The sequence below is a fragment of the Sorex fumeus genome, unplaced genomic scaffold (assembly GCF_029834395.1).
Source record: "Sorex fumeus unplaced genomic scaffold, SorFum_2.1 ptg000044l, whole genome shotgun sequence".
Taxonomy (NCBI): Eukaryota; Metazoa; Chordata; class Mammalia; order Eulipotyphla; family Soricidae; genus Sorex; species Sorex fumeus.
Window position 1 is genome coordinate 49,327,083 of NW_026606101.1, and position 22,369 is coordinate 49,349,451.

At 48.5% G+C, this 22,369-nt stretch overlaps 1 protein-coding gene across 2 annotated transcripts in view; it reads right to left on the reverse strand.

Annotated features, from left to right (window-relative positions):
- The window catches only part of MCF2L2 (MCF.2 cell line derived transforming sequence-like 2), a 256,628-nt gene extending 234,809 nt beyond the window's left edge, over positions 1 to 21,819 (reverse strand). Inside the window, exon 1 of one of the 2 annotated variants that reach the window (XM_056121975.1) lies at positions 21,735 to 21,819. In XM_056121975.1, the coding sequence (XP_055977950.1) occupies positions 21,735 to 21,786 (52 nt within the window). In that variant the 5' untranslated portion in view covers positions 21,787 to 21,819. Of the gene's footprint in view, positions 1 to 1,877; positions 1,954 to 21,734 lie in introns of those variants that run through there. The other variant, XM_056121974.1, reaches the window with a different exon arrangement.
- Between the last annotated feature and the right edge of the window lie 550 nt (positions 21,820 to 22,369).

The following is a 22,369-nucleotide window of genomic DNA, read 5'->3' on the forward strand; positions in this document are numbered from 1 at the left end:
GACCACCAGAACCTCAGATCCTTCTGCACTCAGCAGCATTGGTGCTGGGGCAGTTGCCTGTCCCGAGACCTGTCTCCCAGTCACCCCAGATATGCCCAAGTGACTCATGAACACAACTGGAGGTGAGACAAATCATACTCTCCTGAAGCCAGGTACCCACAGACAGCAGCAGGAGGAAGTATTCTGAGGGAACCAGAGCTGACCAGGCACTGAACACAGTGTGGCACCATGTGTCACATCCACACTTAGGGGTTGTGACGAGTGCTGCTACTACATGACCTACAGGCATGCATTCGTGTTGTAATACATTTAAATGAAGGCAGGGGGCATATCTGGTGATACTCAGGGCTAACTCCTGGTTTGTGCTCAGGAATCAGTCCTGAAAGAGTTGGGGAAACCATAAGGGGGTTCTGGGGATCAAACCTAGGTCAGCCACGTGCCAGGAAAGCGCCCTCCCCACTGTACTATGGCCCTGGTCCTGACATTTTAAAAACTTATTTTTTGAAAAGAGAAGCAGTCAGTGGAAAAGTAAACCTCCAGCTCCTAACTCATCGGACATTCAACAAATAAAGAAAACGAGCATCCTGATTAGCACACAACTCAAGCATCATGTCAACTCTTAAATTTCATCAGTATCCCATAAATGTAGGGTTGCAAAAATGGCAGTCACTTGGACGTTCAAAAAACTTACATTAAGATACTCAAACTTTTGAGGCTGGAGAGATAGCACAAGGATTAAGGCCCTGGCCTTGCACACAGCTGAGTCTGATTCAATTTCTGACACCACATATGGTCACCCACCACCGTTCCACTCCAGCTCAGGTTCTGCATATGGTAACACATATGGTCCTCTGGGCAATACCAGAAGTGATTAAAATGGAAGGAAAATTGTTTCCTGTCTCTTCCAACTAATCACAGCTGCTCTGTGACCAGCTCATGAAGCTAACATGAAGTCATGTTAAGATTTAACAACAGACAATATATTTTTCAGCATATGAATTTCAAAATCTAGAATTTTATCCTCAGGTTATAAAGCTATATGGTTTTTTTTAAGGTAGAGTAAAATGAAAATAAGTAAACGCCTATATTTCCTTTACCCAGAACTCAAGAATCAGCTCCTGGAGGTTCACTTCATGGCTTGGAGGCCAGCTACACATGCTGGGGGAGAAGGCAGCTCAGACAGAGAAGGGAGCACCAAGTAAAGGGTGTCAGGAGGATCCTCCCAGGATGAGAGAAGCATGCTGAGAGTAGCCTATAGACCGAACATGATTGCCACTCAATGCCTCTTTTGCAAACCACAGCACCCAAAAGGAGAGAGAGAACAAAAGGGAATGCACTACTACAGGGGTGGGATGGGATAGGGGGGTGTGGGGGGCAGGAGGGATTCCGGGAGCAATGGAGGTGAGGAATGGGCACTGGTAGAGGGATGGGTACTCAATCGTTGTATAATTGAAACCCAAGCACAAAAATCTGTAAGTCTACAACTGTACTTCATGGCGTTTCACTAATAAAAAATTAATTAATTAATTAATCAAAAGAATCAGCTCCTGGATACAAAATAGATAATATGCACATGTATATGATTAGATAAATAAGTCTTTAAAAGTGGATTCTTACACCTTCCATTTGATAGCCTGATTTTTTTTCAAAATTATTAGCCATCTCTTTTTAGTATGAAGTTTTTAGTAAATGACCATGTATAATACTGAGAATAGCTGGGTACTGCTTTAAGAGGAAATAAAGAACGTCAGCAAATTTAAGGCAGTATTCGAACATAAAAACTTCACTGACATCTCTGTTAAGCCTCTTTTTTCCATGAGACTGAAAAGGAATAAGAAAACATACAGGAGAGAATTACATCCTTGCTTGCACAGTACCTTTCTGGGTCCTATTTTCTAACCTGGTGCAGCTTCCCAGGAAGTGGTGATAGGCCATCATCTCGGCCACTGGGATCCTCACAGTGGGACAAGGTGAGTCTGAGCAGCCGGGGTCTTGCTGTCCCTTTTCCTGCCAGGGGTCTGCTGCATTCCAGGCCACCGTGTGTCTGGGTGCGTCCTCCATCCTCCCTCAGGACCTGTGTGCCCAGAGTGTTTCACCGCTTCCTCCTGGCTAATCTCTCCACAGTTCACTCAAGGTCAGCTCTCTGCAGAGAGCTGATCCGCTGGGCTGGTGATGCTCACAGGATTACAGGCTTCCTCATTTAGAACAAAAGAGGGTTTGGGACACATTGCCAGGGACGGGGGCATGCTGTGCACGTGCAATGCCCCGAGTTCAATTCCCAGAAATGCACCAAACCCAGGACCTTGAACTCTAGCGTTGCCACATCACGCTAAACTGGAGCACAGCTTGGGAGCCCCCTCCCCACATACAGACACAGACACTTACTAAGAAACATAATAAATAAATAAATAAATAAATAAATAGAACCCCAAAAAGAGTGGGGAGATGCGGATACTGAAGTAGATGGGGAGATCCCAGAGTCCATAAGAATCAGAATTTTCTTTCAGGAGTGGTATTACATCACTGTAGCACTGTCCTCCGGCTGTTCATCGATTTTCTTGAGCGGGCACAAGTAACGTCTCCATTGTGAGACTTGTTGTTACTGTTTTTGGCATATGAATACACCACGGGGAGCATGCCAGCCTCTGCTGTGCAGTCGGAATACTCTTGGTAGCTTGCCGGGCTCTCCGAGAGGGACGGAGGAATCAAACCCGGTCTGTCGCATGCAAGGCAAATGCCCTACCTGCTGTGTTATTGCTCCAGCACAGGTATTACATCATGAGACTGAAATTAGATCATCTGAATTCTTTTATTTTTTTTGCTTTGGTTGGGTTTTAGATTTTGGGTCATGCCTGATTGTGCTCGGGTTTTACTCCTGGTTCTGTGCTCAGGGCACTGTATGTGGTACCAGAGAGCAAACCTACCTGGAAATGTGTAAGGTAAGTTCCTTCTCTCCGTACTACCTCTCCAGCCCTGAGAGTAGAATTTTTATCTATTAAAAATAGATCCATTTCAATGAGTTCTGGCAAGTGGCCATACCTGTGTAACCCAGACCCCTTGCAAAGACCTAGAGCACTTTCCACTGTAGAACGTCTTTTCTCGGTCAACCCTTGTTCCGAAACCCCAGGTCACCTCTGTGGTGATTTTTTTCTTGAGAAACAAGCTTGCCTGTTCCAAAAACTTCCCCACTGTACTACTGCTTGAATTCCAACATTAACTTCTTAGCTTTTTTTTTTAATTTTAGAGAATAATTTATTAGTTTCTCTATCAAATACATTAAATAAGACCTTACATGTTTAATACATTGCATTTCCCCCCGTACAAATGGAAAGAAACAAAAACCAAAATTATTGTAGGCAACAGGAAAATAGCTCAAGAGGTAAAGCATATGCCTAGCATGTATGATCCCCTGAAATTGATTTCTGGCACCATGTGGCCCCCTAGTACCACCAGGTATGGCCCTGGTGTTCCTTAAGTACCACTGGCCAGAACCCTGCCAAAAGAGATTCCTATGGAAAGTTATTCTAGTTTCCCGATTACATAGGTCTTCAGACTGAAAACTCTATTACCTTCTAGGAGTAGTGGCGGGCAGCCTACCCCAGCCCCCACTCTTGTACTGCTGGAAGCCCCAGTAGCCTTGTCTGTAAGAAAGCATCACAAATCCTAAATATTTTTTATTTTCAAAATAATCCATTTTTTCCATATCAATGCTGGAAAATGAATGTCGGAGAGATAGTATAGCGTGAAGGGCATTTGCCTTGCACACAGCTGAAGCAGGTTTGATCCCCAGGACCCCATATGGTTCCTGAAGCCTTCCAGGAATGATCCCTGAGCTCAGAGTCAGAAGCATGAACTGAGCACCACTAGGCATGACCAAAAGCAAAAAACAAACCACACACACACACACACACACACACACACACACACACACACACACACACACCCCACCCACATAATTAAATAATTCTCCGGGTCAGACAGCTAGAACAGGCATTAAGACACTGGCTTTGCATGCAGCTGACTCTGGTTGGATCCCCAGCCCTGCATATAGTTACATAGTACCGTGATGACCACCAGGAAAACCCCTGAAATCAGAGCCAGGAGTAGCCCCTAAGCACTGCCAAGTATGGCCCAAACCCACCATACAATTCTTTCTCTGGTACAACATTTTTTTTTCTGATTCTTAAACTGACTTTAGCATTGGTCTTAAAATTTATAAAAAGCTGGTCAATTTCTATAAAATAATAATAAAACTATTTTTTAAATTTCAGCAGCATTATGGTTGGAGTTGTACTTAATTTATAGAGCAATCTGGGGAGAACTGATAGCTTCACATTGATTCTTCCAAACCTTAAACCCAGATGAGGTGCTATTTTTATAAATAATGCACTGAAACCATTGAAAGGTATGAAATACCACATAATGTTTATTTCCTTCTCATCGCTTCGGCTTTTTCAGATTCTGCCACAAAGCCAAAGAAAATGATAACATGATCTTTCCCTTTAAAATCTGCATCTGTTTTCTCAAGGCACTATGCTGAGAAGCTTGGGCCACACCTGAAGGACAAATAGGTTTGAAGAGTGGAATTTTCCTTCTCCTCTCTTTCCTTCCCACAGGGCAAGGTCTGACATCCCAGGCAAGGCTGAGGGATTTTCCGTCATTTGTAGGCAAAGCCTCTGGTGGTTGATAAAGGGAGAAAAACAGCTATTTCATCTTACACTAAGATGAAATGTAAAGGAATGGAGTCAGAGAGATAGTGATAGCTCACAGGAAGGTATTTGCCTGGACACAGCCGACCCCAGTTTGATCTGTGGCACCATATTTGGTTCCACAAGTGCCACCTGAAGTGACTTCTGAGCTACTACTATTTTGACATGGGTGTTTGTGTTTGTAGTTCTGGTGGCAGGGATGAAACTCAAGGCTTTGTTGCTGCAAGCTCCTTAGCCAACCCTCTAAAGCAGCATCTTCATTTAACCTTCTCACACCTGTAGGTCAGCACCTGTCCTGCATAACAGTCCCCAATGGCAGTTATAACCCAGTGAAAGAATGGTTTCCAGCCCTTCTACCCTGCACACCAGTGGTTGAAGACCACTACTCTAAACTGCTCCAGCATTTGCTTCACATCAGCCTCCCTGACAGAGGAAGGCCCAAGGGCATTCATTCATCCAAGCCTCCAGTACCCCCACAGTCTCCCCATAATACTGATGCTACAGCATTCAGGCAGCAGCAGGCTCTGTCCTCACAGGGCAGAGGACGGGAATCAGCCTGCACCTTCCCAGGAGTTCTCAGCTCTGGCCAGCCACCATTTCCACAGACTCCCGGGCAGCCCAATTCATCTGCACTTGAAGCTTAAATAAGGAGAAACAGGCAGAAGAATTGCTTTCTCCTCAATGGTTGGATTGACGCTGGTTTCCTTGGGTACAGAAAGAGAAAAGGTCTGAAATGAATTCAAAGTGATTTGATCACAGTGGAGATGAAAAAAAGAAACCTGGGGCCAAAGATATAGTACAGTGGGTAAGGTACTTGCCTCGCACAAAGCTGACCTGGGTTTGATTCCTGGTATTGCATATGGTTCCCCAAGCAGTGCTGCCAGGAGTGACTCCTGAGTGCAGAATTAAAAGTACATCCTGAGCATCGATGGACATGGCCCCTCCCCCAAAAAACTCTCCCCGCCACACACACACACACACACACACACACACACATAAAATACCTCGGCTGGTCAGGATCTGGAGTCAGACAACTGGACAAAGAATTCCAGAGGTAAGTCTTATTAGTTGGGCAAGACCAACATGCACAGACCCTTGGGCACCTGCATCGTGTCTGCAGACTAGGTCCCTGACTCACCCTCACAGTACAGTGCCCAGGCCACAGACATGGCACAGGGGTTAAGGTTCTTGCCTTGCATGTGACTGGTCCTGGTTCAGTCTCCAGCACCACATATGTCCTCTGAGCACCACCAGGAGTGATCTCTGAGTACAAAGCATGATCTCTCGAGAACCACTGAAAGTGACCCCCTAGCAGCACCGAGGATGGCCCAACCGGCCCCCACAATGAAACAGAACCATAATCCTAAAGCTTGGAAGGGTAAAGTCAGAAGTTGTCAAGTATTTCGCTTTTTCCGAGGTCTCAAGTCTTCATCAGTGAGTTGGTTTCTGTGCTCATGCAGTCAGGAAGCTCAGCGATTCCTTTGAACCGATCAGGTTCTCTATGGACAGACACAGTTAGTGTGAGGTGGCTGGTGACACTCCCTGGATGTCAGAGGGACAGGGCTGCCGTGGTTCCCTGAGGTCCGCATCAGCTGGTGAGTGATGAACGAGCTGACCCACAGTGCCATGTGGGTAACAAGACACTCCAAGTAGGGCAGCCAGGCCAGAGTCCAGGTGCAGCCAGAGAGAACAGCATAGTCTCAGCCAGCCTGTGCTGTTCATGAGCTAGGCCCAGGGCTGCGCCCCACTCACAGGTTCTGGGGGACACTCAGCGCATTGGAGACTAGCGGGCCTTGCACAAGGCTGACCTGGGTTGATCCCTGGCACCTCACATGGCCCCCCGAGTACTGCCAGGATGTTCCTTTGGGCAGGAACTCTGGCTCTGGAGCCAAGATGACCCAGGTTCAAACCCTGGCCCTGCTGTACACCACGGGCTGCTCCCCTGCTATGTGAATTACACAGCTTTGTAATTGCCTCGGTGTTTAAATTCTAAAGCCTACCATGGGCATGATGCTGATTATTGCCTGCAAGGAAGACATCAGAGCTTGAGCTGAACAAACCCCTGATACCGAGATAGTCTCCCATTCAGAGTCACTAACCGAATCAACCCCAGCTCTCCCGGTAAAGCTGCAAGGGCACCTGCACTCACGTGGGCAGAGCTTCATCCTCAGTGCCAGGCTCCAGCTCAGGGACCCTCGGGCAGGATCATAACCTCTAAGACCCACGGAAAAGCAGCTGACTGGACTACAGCTCGGTCTTTAGACAAAGTCCAGGATGAGCAGGACCATTTCCACTGTGATCCTCGATGATACGAATTGTTCAAGCAGATTTTGGGGTGGGACTAAATCTGAATGTGCTCAGAACTTACTCCTGACTCTGTGCTCAAGGGTCACTCTTGGTGGGCTCAGGGGGGCTACATGGGGTGCTGGAAATCGAACTCAGGTCAGTCACATACAAGGTAAGCACCATGCCCGCTGTACTATCTCTCCAACTCCTGACAGTTTTATCTTTCTTTTATCTTTCTTTTAAAGCAGCTATATGAAGTATGATTCGGTAGAAACTTAAGGATACTAAAGAATTTTTTTTAATTCACAACACAGGAATGGAGAAATAGTATATGGGTTAAGACACTTGCCTTGCATTCAGCCAACCCAGGTTTGATACCCAGCACTACATATGGTTCCCCGAGCACCGCCAGAAGTGATCCCTGAGCACAGAGTCAGAACTAGCTCCCAAGTACAACTGGGTGTGTCCCCAAAACCAAATTAAATAGACAGACAATACAGATGAGCCTTTGGAGCCAGATGCCGGCCTTTGGCCATCACAGGCCCAGAGGGGCCTTGGGAGGGGGAGGGCAGTCCTGCCTGTGTTTCACATAAGAGACCCCCAAGTCGAGGCAGGTCCCAGATAACGGGAGGAAGCTTTCTCATAGAGTTTAGCTCCCTGAAAATGGACCACAGTGTCTAACACTCAATATTCCAATACCTAGCCAAACACAGGGAAAATGTTTGAGAACCCCCCACCTCACCCCACCCCTTAGGTCCAAGTACTGTAGATACTCAGAGCTCACCTGAAATAAATGGGGATGATGGGAAATGGTGTGGAGAAGCGTATTTTCTTGGTGCAATAATATTACAAGTAGCCAAAGATGGAGCTCACGATTATAGCCACTTGTCTTGCATGTGGAAGGCCCTAGGCTTGATCCTGAGTCCCGCCTTCCCAAAAGGACAAATATTATACTATGTGAGAAGCCAAGGATAAGTTCTGCTTATCCCCTAGAACCCAGCATGCTGAACTTAGAGAGATTACAATGTTAGAAGCTTTGCTGAATCCACAGAAGCAAATAAGAAATCGCCAAGAGGCCAGAGATACTACAGGAGCAAGGAACTTGCCCTGCCCATGGCTGACCCCAGTTTAATTGTCAGTAACCCATATAGGTCCTGAGTACTGCCTGGAGTGAGCCCTAAGCATAGAGCCAGGAGTAACAGTCAGGTGTGACTCCAGGGGGAGGGAGGGAAGGAGGGAGGGAGGGAGGGAGGGAGGGAGGGAGGGAGAAAGGAAGGGAGGGAGGAAGGAAGGAAGGAAGGGAGGGAGGAAGGAAGGAAGGAAGGAAGGAGAAAGAGAGAGAGATTTTTCATTAACTGTGACAGTCTGAGTCTGAATTATGGGAGAAGGGGGAAGGGACATTTAGGGTCACCCTGAGCTTTTCTCCGCAGATTGGGAAGAAGCTGGAAGGTGGAGAGAAGCTCTGTAAGGAGGAGAAGGTGGGTGCCTGGGTAAAGCACATTTCTCCCTCAGGACAAACACCATCAGCTGACAAGGAGAGCAGAAACCCTTTCCTGGCCACCAGTGCCTGGGCAAAGCCCCAATGCAACTGGACAAGACACCAGGAATGTCAAACAGGAATGTCCCACTCCTGGGGGGAAGGAGCCCAGACACTCTCGTGCAAACTGTTCTCGAGCCCGTGCTTCTTGGGGATTGACCCTTTCTCTGCAGCAGTGATGTATGAAACTGTAGCCTGCACACCCCCTCGCCCCCCAAGACCTGAGGACTCCATCACCTCTCAACACACATTGTGTGCAAGGCTTGTTTTCAGGGGGAGCTCTGAGTCGCTCTTTCCAACACTCCCGACATCTTCAGCTCATTCCAAAGAGAGACACAGGAAGACGGAAAATGATTCTACGTCCCCTTAGCCAGCAATTCACAGATGAAGCCACCCCCCATTCATGTCTCACTGCCTCCAATTCCTCCAGCAGGAAGCCCAACCTCCAGGGCCACAGAGCTAGCTCAGTGGCATAGAGAACCCACACAGCAAGAGGTCAAGAGTTTCATCCCTGGTGCCAACACATTGCACCAGCACCAGCCTGGCAGCTCTACTATCTGTGGTCCTGGGGCTGAAAATGATTTCTAGCCCTATACTAGCCAGGTGCGTGCAAATACCACAATTAAAGGCTATTGACAGCTGGTGAGCACTGCAACTGAGAAAGATAAGCTGGCACCATGACAGTAGATGCCATAAGTAGTGGGAAAGGCACTGTCTTAATCAACTTAATCTTGAGTTGTGCTCCAAAGCTGGACCTGGAACAAAGACAAGAGCTCCATTTTATACAATACCTTATGGGGGACGGGGCATTTGCAGGCAGCTGGCCGGAGAGACCAGAAGCAGAAACATGTGATTTGGCCAAGCAAGGTCTGGACCATCTCAATTATGCGAACACATCTGAAGGACATTTCCAGGTACCGAGATCACAAAGCAAGACTAGGACCATCTCAAAGGCATCCCAGAGGCATCCCCCTGTATGTTGTCCAGACTCAGCTGCCCCTTGGTAGCTCCTACTCTTTGCTGATAGATAGTCTGCTTGAAATTAGCCTTTTTGAGAGGGGGCCCAGGGTCTCTTTTCCCCACCACAACCAGTGCTACCAGAATGGGGGCACCTCAGCTAAAAAGGAGCATGATGGCCCCAGCGAGCACTATGGCTAAGTGTGTATGACATATTCCCCCACCTGTCATCAGCACATCCCCCATGCCCACAGGCTGACTCACACTCCCTAGCACACACAAGGGGGGCAGCTGAGGGGGCATTTTCGTCCCGAGGTGGAGGGACAATGAAACGCTCCTGCTGTTGGCTCATAAAGGTGGTTCGTGTTCCTGGAGTTCCTTTTGCTATAGCTCTCTCGAAGGAGTTCTCTTTCACTTGCAACTGCATGGTCTCCTTCCAACTTGTGAATTATGCGGAGGCCTCTGCATCGTTATCACGCGCTTTTCCATGAGAGACAAGAAAATTCGGGTGAATAATAAAATTGCTCCCATTCAGTTACAGATATGAGCCTTACTCTCCTACTATGAGACTAATCGAGCCCACAGGGCCCCCAAATAAAACAAGTTGGAATTTCTACCTGTAAGGAATACAAAGTTTGTTGTCAGAAAAGACTTTTGTTCAGGCTTGACCAACAACAATAATATGCATCTATATTTGGGTGAGATTTGGGGGATTTGGGGCGGTGGTACACCTGACTGTGCTCAGGGCTTACTCCTGACTCTGTGACTCTGCACTCAAGGATCACTCCTGGCAGTGCTTGAGGGACCATATATGATACTGGAGATCAAACCTGGGTTGGTTACATGCAAGACAAGAGACCTGCCTGTTGGGGCTGGAGTGATAGCAAGGCAGTTAGGGCATTTGCTTTGCACATGGCCAACCCAGGTTTGATTCCCACCATCCCATTTGGTCCCCCGAGCACCGCAAGGAGTGGTTCCTGAGTGCATGAGCCAAGAGTAACCCTTGTGCATTGCTAGGTGTGACCCCCCCAAAAAATAGGAGAAAGTTGGGGTTAGAGAAACAGTACAGAGTTAAGGACCTCGCCTGCAGGTGGCTGATCCCAGTTCAAAAATCCGGCATCACATATGGGTCCCCTGAGCATGGTCTGAGGTCACTTCTGAGTGGGTGAGGGATAGCACCTGAGCACTGACAGATGAGGCCCAATCTACAGAAAGAACAGGAAAAAGTGAGGCTAGGCAATTAGGGGACTGGGACCAGGGCCCTTTGCACCTTGTTCAAATAGAGCAGCAGAAAGGAAGGCCTGAAAATGGGGTGGTGAAATGAACAGAAACTTACGCAAAGAAGAAATCCTAGTGGCCGAAAGGCACATGAAAAAATGCTCCTCATCACTAGTCATCAGGAAGATGCAGATCAAAACAACAATGAGATACCATCTCATACCACAGAGACTGGCACACATCCAAAAGAACAAAAGCAACCGGTGTTGGTGTGGATGTGGTAAGAAAGGGACCCTCCTTCACAGCTGGTGGGAATGCTGACTGGTTCAGCCCTCTTGGAAAACAGTATGAACATTTCTCAAAAAATTAGAAATTGAGCTCCCATTTGACCCAGCAATACCACATCTGGGAATTTATCCCGGAGATGCAAAAAGTATAGTAGAGATGACATCTGCACTTGTATGTTCATTGCAGCGATCACGATCACGATCACGATCATCCTGTTGTTCGTCGATGGCCCTGAGCAGGCACCAGTAACATCTCCTTCATCCTAGCCCTGAGAAATGCTCTTTCAGGATTAAGAGAATGAGATTCATCATTGTTACTGGTATTTGGCATATTGAGTACGCCATGGGGAATATGCCAGACTCTGCCATGCGGGCAGGTTACATTCTGTAGCCTGCCAGGTTGTCCAAGGTAAGAATGAGATAATAAGATGTCTCCTGCCCCCGCACCTGGCTGTCCTCTCTGGGGCCCCTTGGAAGGGGCGGGTTGAGTTTCATTGCAGCACTGTTTATAATAGCCGGAATCTGGGAAAAACACCCAAGTACTCGAGAACAGATGACTACTAAAGAAACTTTGGTACATCTATACAGTGGAATACCATGCAGCTGTTAGAAAAGATGAAGTCATGAAATTTGCATATAAGTGGATTAACATGGAGAGTATCATGCTAAGTGAAAGGAGTGAGAAAAGGTGGGATAGACATAGAAGGACTGCATTCATTTTTGGAATATAAATTAACAGAAGGGGAGACAAACACCCAAGGATAGTAGAGATAAGGACCAGGAGGATTGCTCCATGGCTTGGAAGCCGACTTCACATGCTGGGGAAAAGGCAGCTCAGATAGAGAAGGGACCACCAAGTAAAGGATGCTTGGAGGGCCCGCTCGGGATGGGAGATGCGTGCTGAAAGTAGACTATAGACCAAACATGATGGCCACTCAATACCTCTATTGCAAACCACAACACTCAAAGGGAGAGAGAGATTAAAAGGGAATGCACCTCCCTAAAAGGGAGGGAGGGTGGTAGGAGGGAGACTGGGAACATTGGTGGTGGTGAATGGGCACTGATAGAGGGATGAGTACTCAGTCATCGTATGACTAAAATGTAGCAAGAAAGTTTGCAAGTCTGTAACTGTACCTCACAGTGATTCATTAAAAAATAAAAAAAATAAATAAAAATAAAGTCATGGGATGTAATGTAGAGTACTGTTACCATACTTAATACTGTACTGTGAAGACGAAAATTGCTAAAAAGAATTAAAAAACTGCCATGGCAAGAAAAAAAATTGTAATTCTGCACAATGGGTAGACAGTAACAGACCTGTGGTGAGTATCTTGCAATACACATAAATATTGCAGACCTGAAACTAGTGTGTTATATGTCAAATATGCCTCAATTAAAATAAATAAAATTTTTTTCACTTCACTTAATCACTTCACTTCACTTAACTTCCCCTTAGTCGTCGATTTGCTCGAGCGGGTGCCAGTAACGTCTCTATTTGTCCCTGTCACGTGCTAGTGTAGCCCAATGGCATCTCTTTGCTCCGGGAACATGAAGGGCCTCAAACCGATCGTTCATGATCTTGACGAAGAAGTCTGACCATCTGGTAGGTGGGCGGCCACGCGGTCTCTTGACATGCCGTGGAATCCAATCAGTAACAGCTCTAGTCCAACGGTCGTCTTTAAATCTCATTACGTGACCAGCCCATCTGATTTTCGACACCTTGGCAAATGAGACAGCATCCCTGATCCTTGATCGTCGACGGACGTCAGAACTCCGGATTCTTTCTCTCATTTGAGTGAAACGTGATATTAAAATTTTTTTAATTTGAAAAATAAAGAAAGGAAGGCCTGAACCTAAGGAGGGAACGATAAATTGAGTGTTGCCTCTATGCTCAGGGTGCAGACAGACATCTTTCCCCGTGTCCATTTTAACATAAACAGCCAATCTAAAATGCTGCGTGCCAGGTCTAGAAAGATAGAACAAGGGTTAGAGCACTTGCCTTGCATATGCCAGCCCCAGTTCGATCCCCAGTGCCACACATGGTCCTGTGGCCCCCCACCCCACCCCATCCCACCGAAGCACTCCTGATATCAATTCCTGAGCACAGAGCCAGAATTAGGCCCTGAGCACTGCTGGGTTTGGTCCCAAAACAAAAGCAAACAAACATCAATCATCAAATAGCAGTAATCATCTCTGCCTTGATAAAGGACACGGAGTGTAAACTGAATAAAGATCTAGGTTCAAATCTTGACTCTATCTTCTTCTCCTTCTCTTCCCGCCCCTCCTCCTCTTCCTCCTTCTCCTTCTTCTTTTCCTTCTTCCCTTCTTTCTCCTTCTCCTTCTTTTGGTTTCATTTTTGTTTGGGGGCCACACCAGCAGCGTGCAGGGGACCCTCTGGTGCCAGGAACTGAACCTCAGCTAGGCACATGCTAGACACTTATACTAACCACTGTACTCTCTGCCCCTTTCCGTGCTGTTTTCAACCTGTCATCACTAGCAGGAAAGTTGCCCAGCTGTGAGTCAGTCACATTCAGGCTGTTGGGTTCTCCTGAATTTTTAGTCTGGTGCAGAGGTGTGGCCTCCAGCAGTGGGATAACACTGACAAACAGAGCTCCTCGGGCTGAAGCTGCAGGGGAGCAAGAGGAGAACGATGTCTAGGGAGCACTGGGCAAGTCAACATGGGGCTGAGGCCGTCCTTGCACCTAAGGCTCCATCCGAGCTTCTCAAGTTTCTCCCGTCCAACAGGGACTAATGCAGTCACAGGACGCAGCAGAGATATTGATCTCTCACTCCTGCACTGCAGGTGATGCACCTACAGTTAACGACAGGTTCGGGGCTGGAGTGATAGCACAGCAGGTAGGGCGTTTGCCTTGCACTCGGCCGACCCGGGTTCGATTCCCGGCATCCCATATGGTCCCCTGAGCACTGCCAGGAGTGATTCCTGAGTGAAAAGCCAGGAGTAACCCCTGAACATCGCCAGGTGTGACCCAAAAAGCAAAAATAAATAAATAAATAAATAAATAATGACAGGTTCATGGAAACTGACTCTCAGTAAAACAGCACGTAAAGGCGTGCATATAATGGTTTCTACCTTGTCTTGTTTTAAGGTGAATGAGAAAAACAATCCCAGGTAACAGTGAGAGAAATGAAATGGTGGGCTTCGTAAGCATTAGCATTATCCTCACTCAACATACGAGGGAGGGGCTGGAGAAATAGCACAGCGGGTAGGGCATTTGCCTTGCACGTGGCCAACCCGGGTTTGATTCCCAGCAACCCATGTGGTCCTCTGAGCACTTCCAGGAGTGACTCCTGAGTGCAGAGCCAGGAGTGACCTCTGTGCATCGCAGGGTGTGACCCAAAAAGCAAAAAAAAAAAAAAAGAAAGAAAGAAAGAAAAAGAAAAAAAAAACATACAAGGGAAACAAGACTCAAGACCAAATAAGGACTCAGCTCTTCACTGGCAAAGCCTGGGTGCCGCCTGACTTCACATCTGGAAGGGCAAGAATTGTCACCGATACTCCTCATTCTAGGGAGAATGTCAGCCTCTGAGGTCAATACTGTTTTGACATTGGTTCTAAGGAACCCTGATTTGATGCATAGCACAGTGGGTAGGGCGTCTGCCTTGCACGGAGCCAACATGGCCGACCTGAGTTCGATTCCTCTGCCCCTCTCGGAGAGCCCGGCAAGCTACCGAGAGTATTCGATATGCCAGACACAGTAACAACAAAGTCTCCAATGGAGACGTTACTGGGCCCGCTCGAGCAAATCGATGATCAACGGGAGGGCCTTTACTTTACTTTTACTTACCATTCTAGCACATGCTACTAGACTGTCATCAGTCTAGTTGGCAGTTGTTTGGTCTCCTTCACCAAAAGTCAGCATCAAAAACACAGTGGTGTCCAATCATTCATTATTGCCCCATATTAAAGATGAATAAATCTAAGATCAGATTCAGGAGTCCAGAGAAAGGAAGGTCAGTCATCCAGTACAACTGACAAAGTCACAGTCTACAGGACTCACACCCACTGAAGCACAGAGGTAGCAACTCTCCAGGGCCAATTGTAAGAAGAAGGGAAATAGGCCTTCCCCAACCCCCCCCCCAGGAGAGCCGTGTCCTGCTGCCCTGAAGCTGTGTAGGCTACATGGCACAGGAATTTGAGTTGCAATAGAATAACGGCTTCTGATGACCTTAAAATAAGGAGGGCCTGATATAATTAATTATAATTAACATATAATATATATTATATAATATAGTGATGTAGTATATGTTAATATTATTAATATAATTAATGATGATTAATTTCAAAGTGGAAGAGGGAAACAAAAGAGAGAATCAATTGGATCACAGCACAAAGAATATAGCTTGAATAACAAACAAGGTGCTTTGGGGGGTTCTGGAATAATGAGGTTGAATCAGGGCCCCATAAGAGATTCTAAGAGCTTCCTAGGTCTTCTGCCATGTGAGAAAACAACACGAGTCTGTAGCCCAGATGAGGACCCTTATCAGCCATGCTGGCCTCCTGACCTCAGACCTGCAGCCCCCAGAGCTGTGGGAAATAAATTTCTGCTGTTTTGTTTTTAAGCTACCCAGTCTGTGGCATTTTGTGATATGATGGACCAAGCCTCCTTCTGCTGTCATTGTCTTCAACAGTGCTCTGGGACTTCAATTGCTCCATAGTTCAACCCATTAAAATCCCAGCAGGTGCAGTTTTCAAAACACTGGGTTGTTCTCACCCATGACCAGTGTTCTGAGCTCCCTCCTAATGATTACTCAAAAATCTTCATTGTTTTCAATGGTGAAAAATATCCATTGTTTTTTACACCTGTTTCAAATAAAGTCAGTTCCTTTGGGGGATGGGAAATAGGGAACTTCATCCTCTATTCTTAGGGATATGCCTTCCTTCCGGAGCCAGACCCACTCTGGGTTTTCTTTGGCTTTCCCCTCCCACTGTTGAAATTCTGTCCTAGAAGCACTGTAGCACTGTCCTCCCGTTGTTCATCTATTTGCTCGAATGGGCCCAGTAACATCTCCATTGTGAGACTTGTTGTTACTGTGTTTGGCATACCGAATACGCCACGGGGAGTTTGCCAGGCTTTGCGCGAGATACTCTTGATAGCTTGCTGGGCTCTCCGAGAAGTGTGGAGGAATCGAACCTGGCTCGGCAAGGCCAGCTGTGCAAGGCAAACGCCCTACCACTGTGCTATCCCTCCAGCCCCAGAAGAGAGTTGGGATAAGGTAGCTGGGGCTTAGCAGCATCAGACTGTGAGACCTGGGGAGGAGGGAGGAGTGGGAGCTAGAAAGTTGGCCCTGGCCTCTCATCCATATGCAACAGGAGCTTAGCTTCTGCAAGGTGGGAGCTAGAGAACTCAAGGCATGTTGACAGACTGGCCCTCCTGTGAGATGCCATGTCCCTCAGTCAGGAGCTCAGGTTAGAGTCAACTCCCTTTTCTTGACCACATTCAAAGTACTACCTCTTTGCCCTGAGCAGATGTTACTGTCTCAGACTCACTGTTCTTGCCCCAATGACTAGTCTCTTGAATAGCTGCTCCCTTACTGCTATATGCCATTTGTACAACTTCCAGAGAATGTAAAGGGTTTTTTTTAATAATGTTCATCCATGATGGTTATGTTTACTGAGGAACAGACCTCTAAACCTACTCATAGCAGCATTCCTGAACAAAGTTCCAACTACGTATGCTTTTTCAATGAACAGAGATATGATTTTATTATGGATAGCTTTTTTAGAGATTTAAATGTTTCTTGAATTTTATTTTACACTCTGGGGGTAGGGGTTCACACCTGGTGGTGCTCAGAGGCTGTCCCTAGCTCAGTGCTCAAGGACCACATGTGGTGCTGGAGGTTTGAACAGAGTTTGTCTATGTGCACAGATAAAGGCTTAATGACTGTATTATCTCTCTGACCCTTGATTCTCCACTTTTGAAACTTAGGTATTAAGATTTTTTTAAGGTGAAAATGCTTTTAGCAGCTCTGGAAGTGTGTGTAAACATCTAAAGGTCTAAAGAGCCTAATAAAAAATGAGCTAGATTAGTAGTTAACTTTGAGGGTAAATTAAGTCTCTATCCCAGCATGTCTAGTTGTCCCCAATGGGCACATTCCTATCTGAGCAGCAGATACTCTAATTAACGCTTCCCTTCACTACCTACCTCTGAGGCATGCATCCAAGGCATTTCAGCTACTACTTCCATCCTAGAATCAGGAGTTGTACTAAATTTATCAGTTTAGTGTTCTTCTTGGTTGCATAGTACCAATGCCGATAGTGACATTTTAAAAAATGGTGACCAGTGTTACAAGTCAAAAAATCCTACTGTGTTTTTCCCAAACACAGTCCCCAGTCCATGAGGGGGACTGTCGAAGGAGATGTCTTTCTGCATGACAGTTTAATTGTGCATAGTCAAACATATGGAACTATTTCAGAACCATAAGAATGATTCTGTCTAACATTACTTCTATGCCCTGAGTTATCAAGCCAAACTGGAAATGCGAAGCCATCAAAAGGGTAACTGATCACTGAGGGAGACTCCCAGCGAGCTCAGTGTCAGCCCTTTGTGAACCATCTATCAAAACCTAAGAACAATCTGAGATGGATTAATCGAAACCATGTTTATTTAGGCAGCACCTTGGCTATGAATAGCTGCACAGCAAAAGTTGCCGTGAGGAGGGGTAGAATATTTAACGTTGTCCAATGCGGAATTCCACAATTGAGCCAATGTGTCTCCAGAGTTTAGAAAAAAGGGGGAGGGGGGAAGTGGAGAGATGGATCAGTGGGTTGGGGCACCTGCTTTGCATGCAGGAGGCCCAGATTCTATCCTCAGCACTGGATGGTCCCCCACATACCACCACCATGTCACTACCAGCATTGGTACTATGCAACCAAGAAGAACACTAAACTGATAAACTGAAGCACAGGGCAAAAAGCCTAGAGCAGTCCCTGGGCACTACTAGATGTGGCGTAAAAAGAAATCAGAATAAAGGAGAGAGGCTGGTCCTACCTGTATCTTGGGTGGGTAAGACCACATTGTTCACACATTGTTTGCATTGAATTGCATATTAATAGGGTCCCTGACAAACAAAATTCAAAAAAGGATTCTGTGCCACCTCCCCTACCCCTCCCACACACACACACACAGTGAGCCCCAACACATGCTTAGTTGGGGGGGGGGGAGTCTAAGTAAAGGAATTATCTGCTGCTCAAGTTTCATCCCAACAAATCGTTTATTGATTCAGCAAACATTTGCTCTGTGTCTCCGTGGAGGGAGGCCCTGTGTTAGAAAACCTTCCAGAACACAGAAGAGTATGGGAACAGACATAAACCAAGCTTAAGAATCACCAGCCAGCGAGTTGGAACAATAGTACAGCAGGTAGGCCATTTGCAAGAACTGGCAGGGCATTTGCCTTGCATGCAGCCGACCCGGGTTCAATTCCCAGCATCCCATATAGTCCCCCAAGCACCACCAGGAATAATTCCTGAGTGCAGAACCACAAGTAACCCAGGAACATTGCTGGGTGTGACAACTCCCCACCCTAGACCCAAAAAATAATCACCAAACCCTAATACAACTTGAAAGGCATCATGTGTCTAGAACAAATCTATTTTGGAACTGAGAAACAGGACTCACTAAATATTCTGGCAGTAAAGGACCAGAAAAAGCATCTGATGGAAGCACTACAATGGATTGAAAGGGTGGGCACTACTGGGAGAGCGGCAGTGAAGGGAAGGTGTTGGGGGCATGCCAGGTGGAGGGAATGCCACCTGGTGGGGAGAGAGTTGGAAATAGGGTGGGACTGAAGAACCAAGGAGCCCAAGTTACCCCCCCACAGGTCAGACTTGCCAAGTACTAGGAGAAAGACGGGACGGACACAGAAGAGAGGAGAGCTTGTATTCCAGGCTCCAGACATGGTGTTGAGGTGTCACAAGGATCTGGAATACACACGTGTTGAGCTGCTGTTTGCTTTGGGTGGGGGCGGCGGACAGACGTGGGGCAGGGAGAGCCGGCGTCACAGGCAGGGACTGGAGAGGAGAGCCCCACGGGACACTTCAGGAACTGAATTCACATCATTCCCTGCACAATCAGGTCTAAGGGAGGATGGGAAGAGCAACAGCCCCGCTGGAACAGAGAGTGGCTGAGGGACAGAGACAGTGTTGGGTATAGAAGGCCAGTGTGCCTGAGAGAGGGCTGGGGGCGTGTTTTTGGCTCTGAGCTTTCTCCCTCTTTCCCCAATTCATGAGCAACTCGCCAGGAAATGCCTGAAAAGGACAGACAAAGGCAAGAAGCTCCACTCTACTTAATGCCAATCCTATGACGGTAGGGACAGGGACGATGGCAGAGGATAGCAGGGCACCGCCCCCCTCCCCCATGAGATTCCCTAAAAAGCTCCGGCAGATTTGCTTTCTGTTTCTAAACACACCTTTCTTTACAACACACACACACACACACACACACACACACACACACACACGCTGAAAAGGCTTCACCTCCTAATTCTCCATTTCTTCATTATGAGAGATGGAGTTAACACTGTACAGGTCCTCTAGGTCAAGATGAGATGACCTGGGAGAAGACAGAAAACTGCGAAGCTCACAAATACCAGCACTTTGTAAGTTCTTTGGCGGCAAAAAACTACAGCTAATTCCTCTTGGTCTCCCACACGGAGCCGATGGTGGGAGGAGGCAGACGGACAGAATGACACCGCAGCAGCTGCCTGGAATTAGCCCGGAGCACTCCCTGCTACCTCCAGAAACGGGCAACTTGAATCATCTGCAGGTTTCTCTCTTCCTGTAACATTCCAGGTCACTGTGTGGAGGGCAAGGGATGGACATGGTTTCTGGTTTCAACCGTGTCTGGACACACATCCTCCCAGGAGCAGCCTTTGAGCTGGATGGGTAAAGATCATAAAACAGGGCCGGGGCAATAGTACAACGCAGGGTGCTCGCCTTGCACACAGTTGACGGGGATTCAATCCCTGGTATCCCATGTGGTCCCCCAACTCCACAGGAGTGCTCTCTGAGTGCAGAGCTAGGAGTAAGCCCTTGAGTACTGCCTTGTGTGGCACCACCGTCCCTCCGCCCCTCAAAAAAAGTTGAAAAAAAAGAATCAAAACCTTCCCACTTTTTAAGCCTCAGCTGAAGGGCCTACTTGGGGTAGGATTCAAATCCAGACTGATACTTGACATCTCTCCCTCCACAGCTCACTAGAGTTTCACTCACAAGCTCATACTAAGAAATATCACTTCAGCATTTAAGATCTTTCCAGCTCCAAATTCTGTCTTATTGAAACTGGTGAGATAGTAGAGGATTAAGATGCCTGCCCTGCCTGCGGCTGACCTGGTTTGAATTCCCAGTATCACTGCGGTCTCCGAGCACTGGGGGTCCCCCTGAGCATAGAGCCAGGAATAGACCCTGAGCACCACAAATGTATCCCTAAGTCACTCCCCCACTCAGAAAATAAATCTTTCATTAGAGGGTAGTCATCTTATTTCATCCTGCCTTCCTGAGCAGTGTACTGACCTATGTCTTAGGTTGCTGCTGTTGTATTTTGTTTTGTTTTTGTTGCTCTTTGGTTTCGGGGACACACCCGATAGTGCTGGGGGCTTACTCCTGGCTCTATGCTCAGGGATCACTCCTGGCCAGGCTCAGGGGACCATTTATGGTGCCGGGTATGGAACCCCAGTCGGGCACCATGCAAAACAAGTGCCCTACCCACTGTACTATCATTCATGCCCAAACGTATGTGTTAAAGGAGGAAGAAAAAAAAAAACAAAACCTATTTCAAGGGCCACATGTGACAACAGGAACATCACAAATAACAGAATCATCAAAACCATAGAAACTGTCTGTACATAGTACCCCCCCCCCCATATTCCAGACGCATCCTCACAGCTGTACACCCATCCCTGCAGGAGCCACACTGGACTGAGGCAGTCAGACGGAAGAGGGTCCCCTAACTAAAGTGTATTTAACACACCTGCATCAAGAAGGCAGGGTTAAAAAGGGAGGGGTGGGGGAGGAAGACCTTGAAAACTTCCAGCCTGGATCTATGCAAACAGATTTGCCTCCACGGAAGAGGTTCCAAGTGGTACAAGCCACAGAGAAAAGTACCCCGATTATTATAACCATCAGCGTTCAAAGGCTTTCCACCCGGGCCGTAGAGATATGAAGCCGCTAAGGAATCAGATGACAGTTGCCTCAATGCCCTCTTCCTCCTCCAGGCACAGAGGCTGTCTATCCATCACAGCCCTTCTAAACAGAAGCATTTAAAAAAAACGCACGTTTTGCTCCCTGTATAAACTCCTGCGAGAGAGCTGCAATCGCCCCTTCTCCTGGGGGTGTGCCAAGCCTCGTCCTCCGGCTTCACCTGGAGTGTGCCGGCCCCTCCAGACCACCCTCGAAACAGACCCGCCGTCCTGCGTGGCGCCCAAAGCTGACGTTGCCTTTTCCCGTCCGGCCGGTCTCCCGCAAGCCCGCTCCCCACTCCCGCCCGCGGCCGGGGATCCAAACGCTCGGGACCCGCCAGGATCCTGGATTTAGGGCGCCACAGACTCGCACCCACCCGCCAGGTGAGCCCACCTGCCCCGCGGCCAGCTCAGGGGTCCCCGCCACTCCCCCCCCTTGCCAGCGGCCCACCCTCGCGGTTCCCGCGCCACGGCCTGCCCAAGGCGCGGGGAGCCGGCGCGTCCACCCGTGTCCGTGAAACCAGGGGGCGGGAGGGAAGCTTCCTTTACCGACGTGAGTGATCACGGTGGCCAGTCGCCGGGTGAGCTCCGGGGGGTCCATCTCCTCCTGAGCCCCGGCCTGCGTGTCGCCAGGACCGCGGCGCACAAGTTTCCCCCGCTGCGGGCGGCGCGGGGCCACGGGCATCTGCGTCCACCTATGCGCCGCGCTCGCCCTCGAGTGCGCCACCAAGCCAGGGTCTCCCCGAGGCGGGGGGGGGGGGCGCCGGCCGCGCCCTGCTGGGTAAAGGGGTCTTCTACAGGTGAAGTTGGGCCACCCAGCGCCGCGCCAGGCTCTCGCGGAGAGGGAAAGAGATGGCAGTGGCGGGGTGGCTAGCGCCGGGCGCCCCAATGTCGCCGGAGCCGCGCGTCCGCGTTCCCGGGTCGAAAGAGCGCGGAGGGGTCGGAATTCGTGGTCCTGGGGCGATCGGGGGTCCGGCGCCGCCTCCTGGGGAGCCTCTGGCTGCAGACGGTCGCGCGCGGGGGGAGCGTGGGGGAGCGTCGGCCCCCAGCGGCGGCCCGGGGGGTGCTGGGGCTCGGTGCCACCCACCGCGCGGGGCTGGGGAGTGGCAGATCCCCCCTCCCGGCCGCGGCCAGCTCAACCGCTCGCGCCAGGTGCCCACCTTTCCCCGCCCGGGAGAGGCACC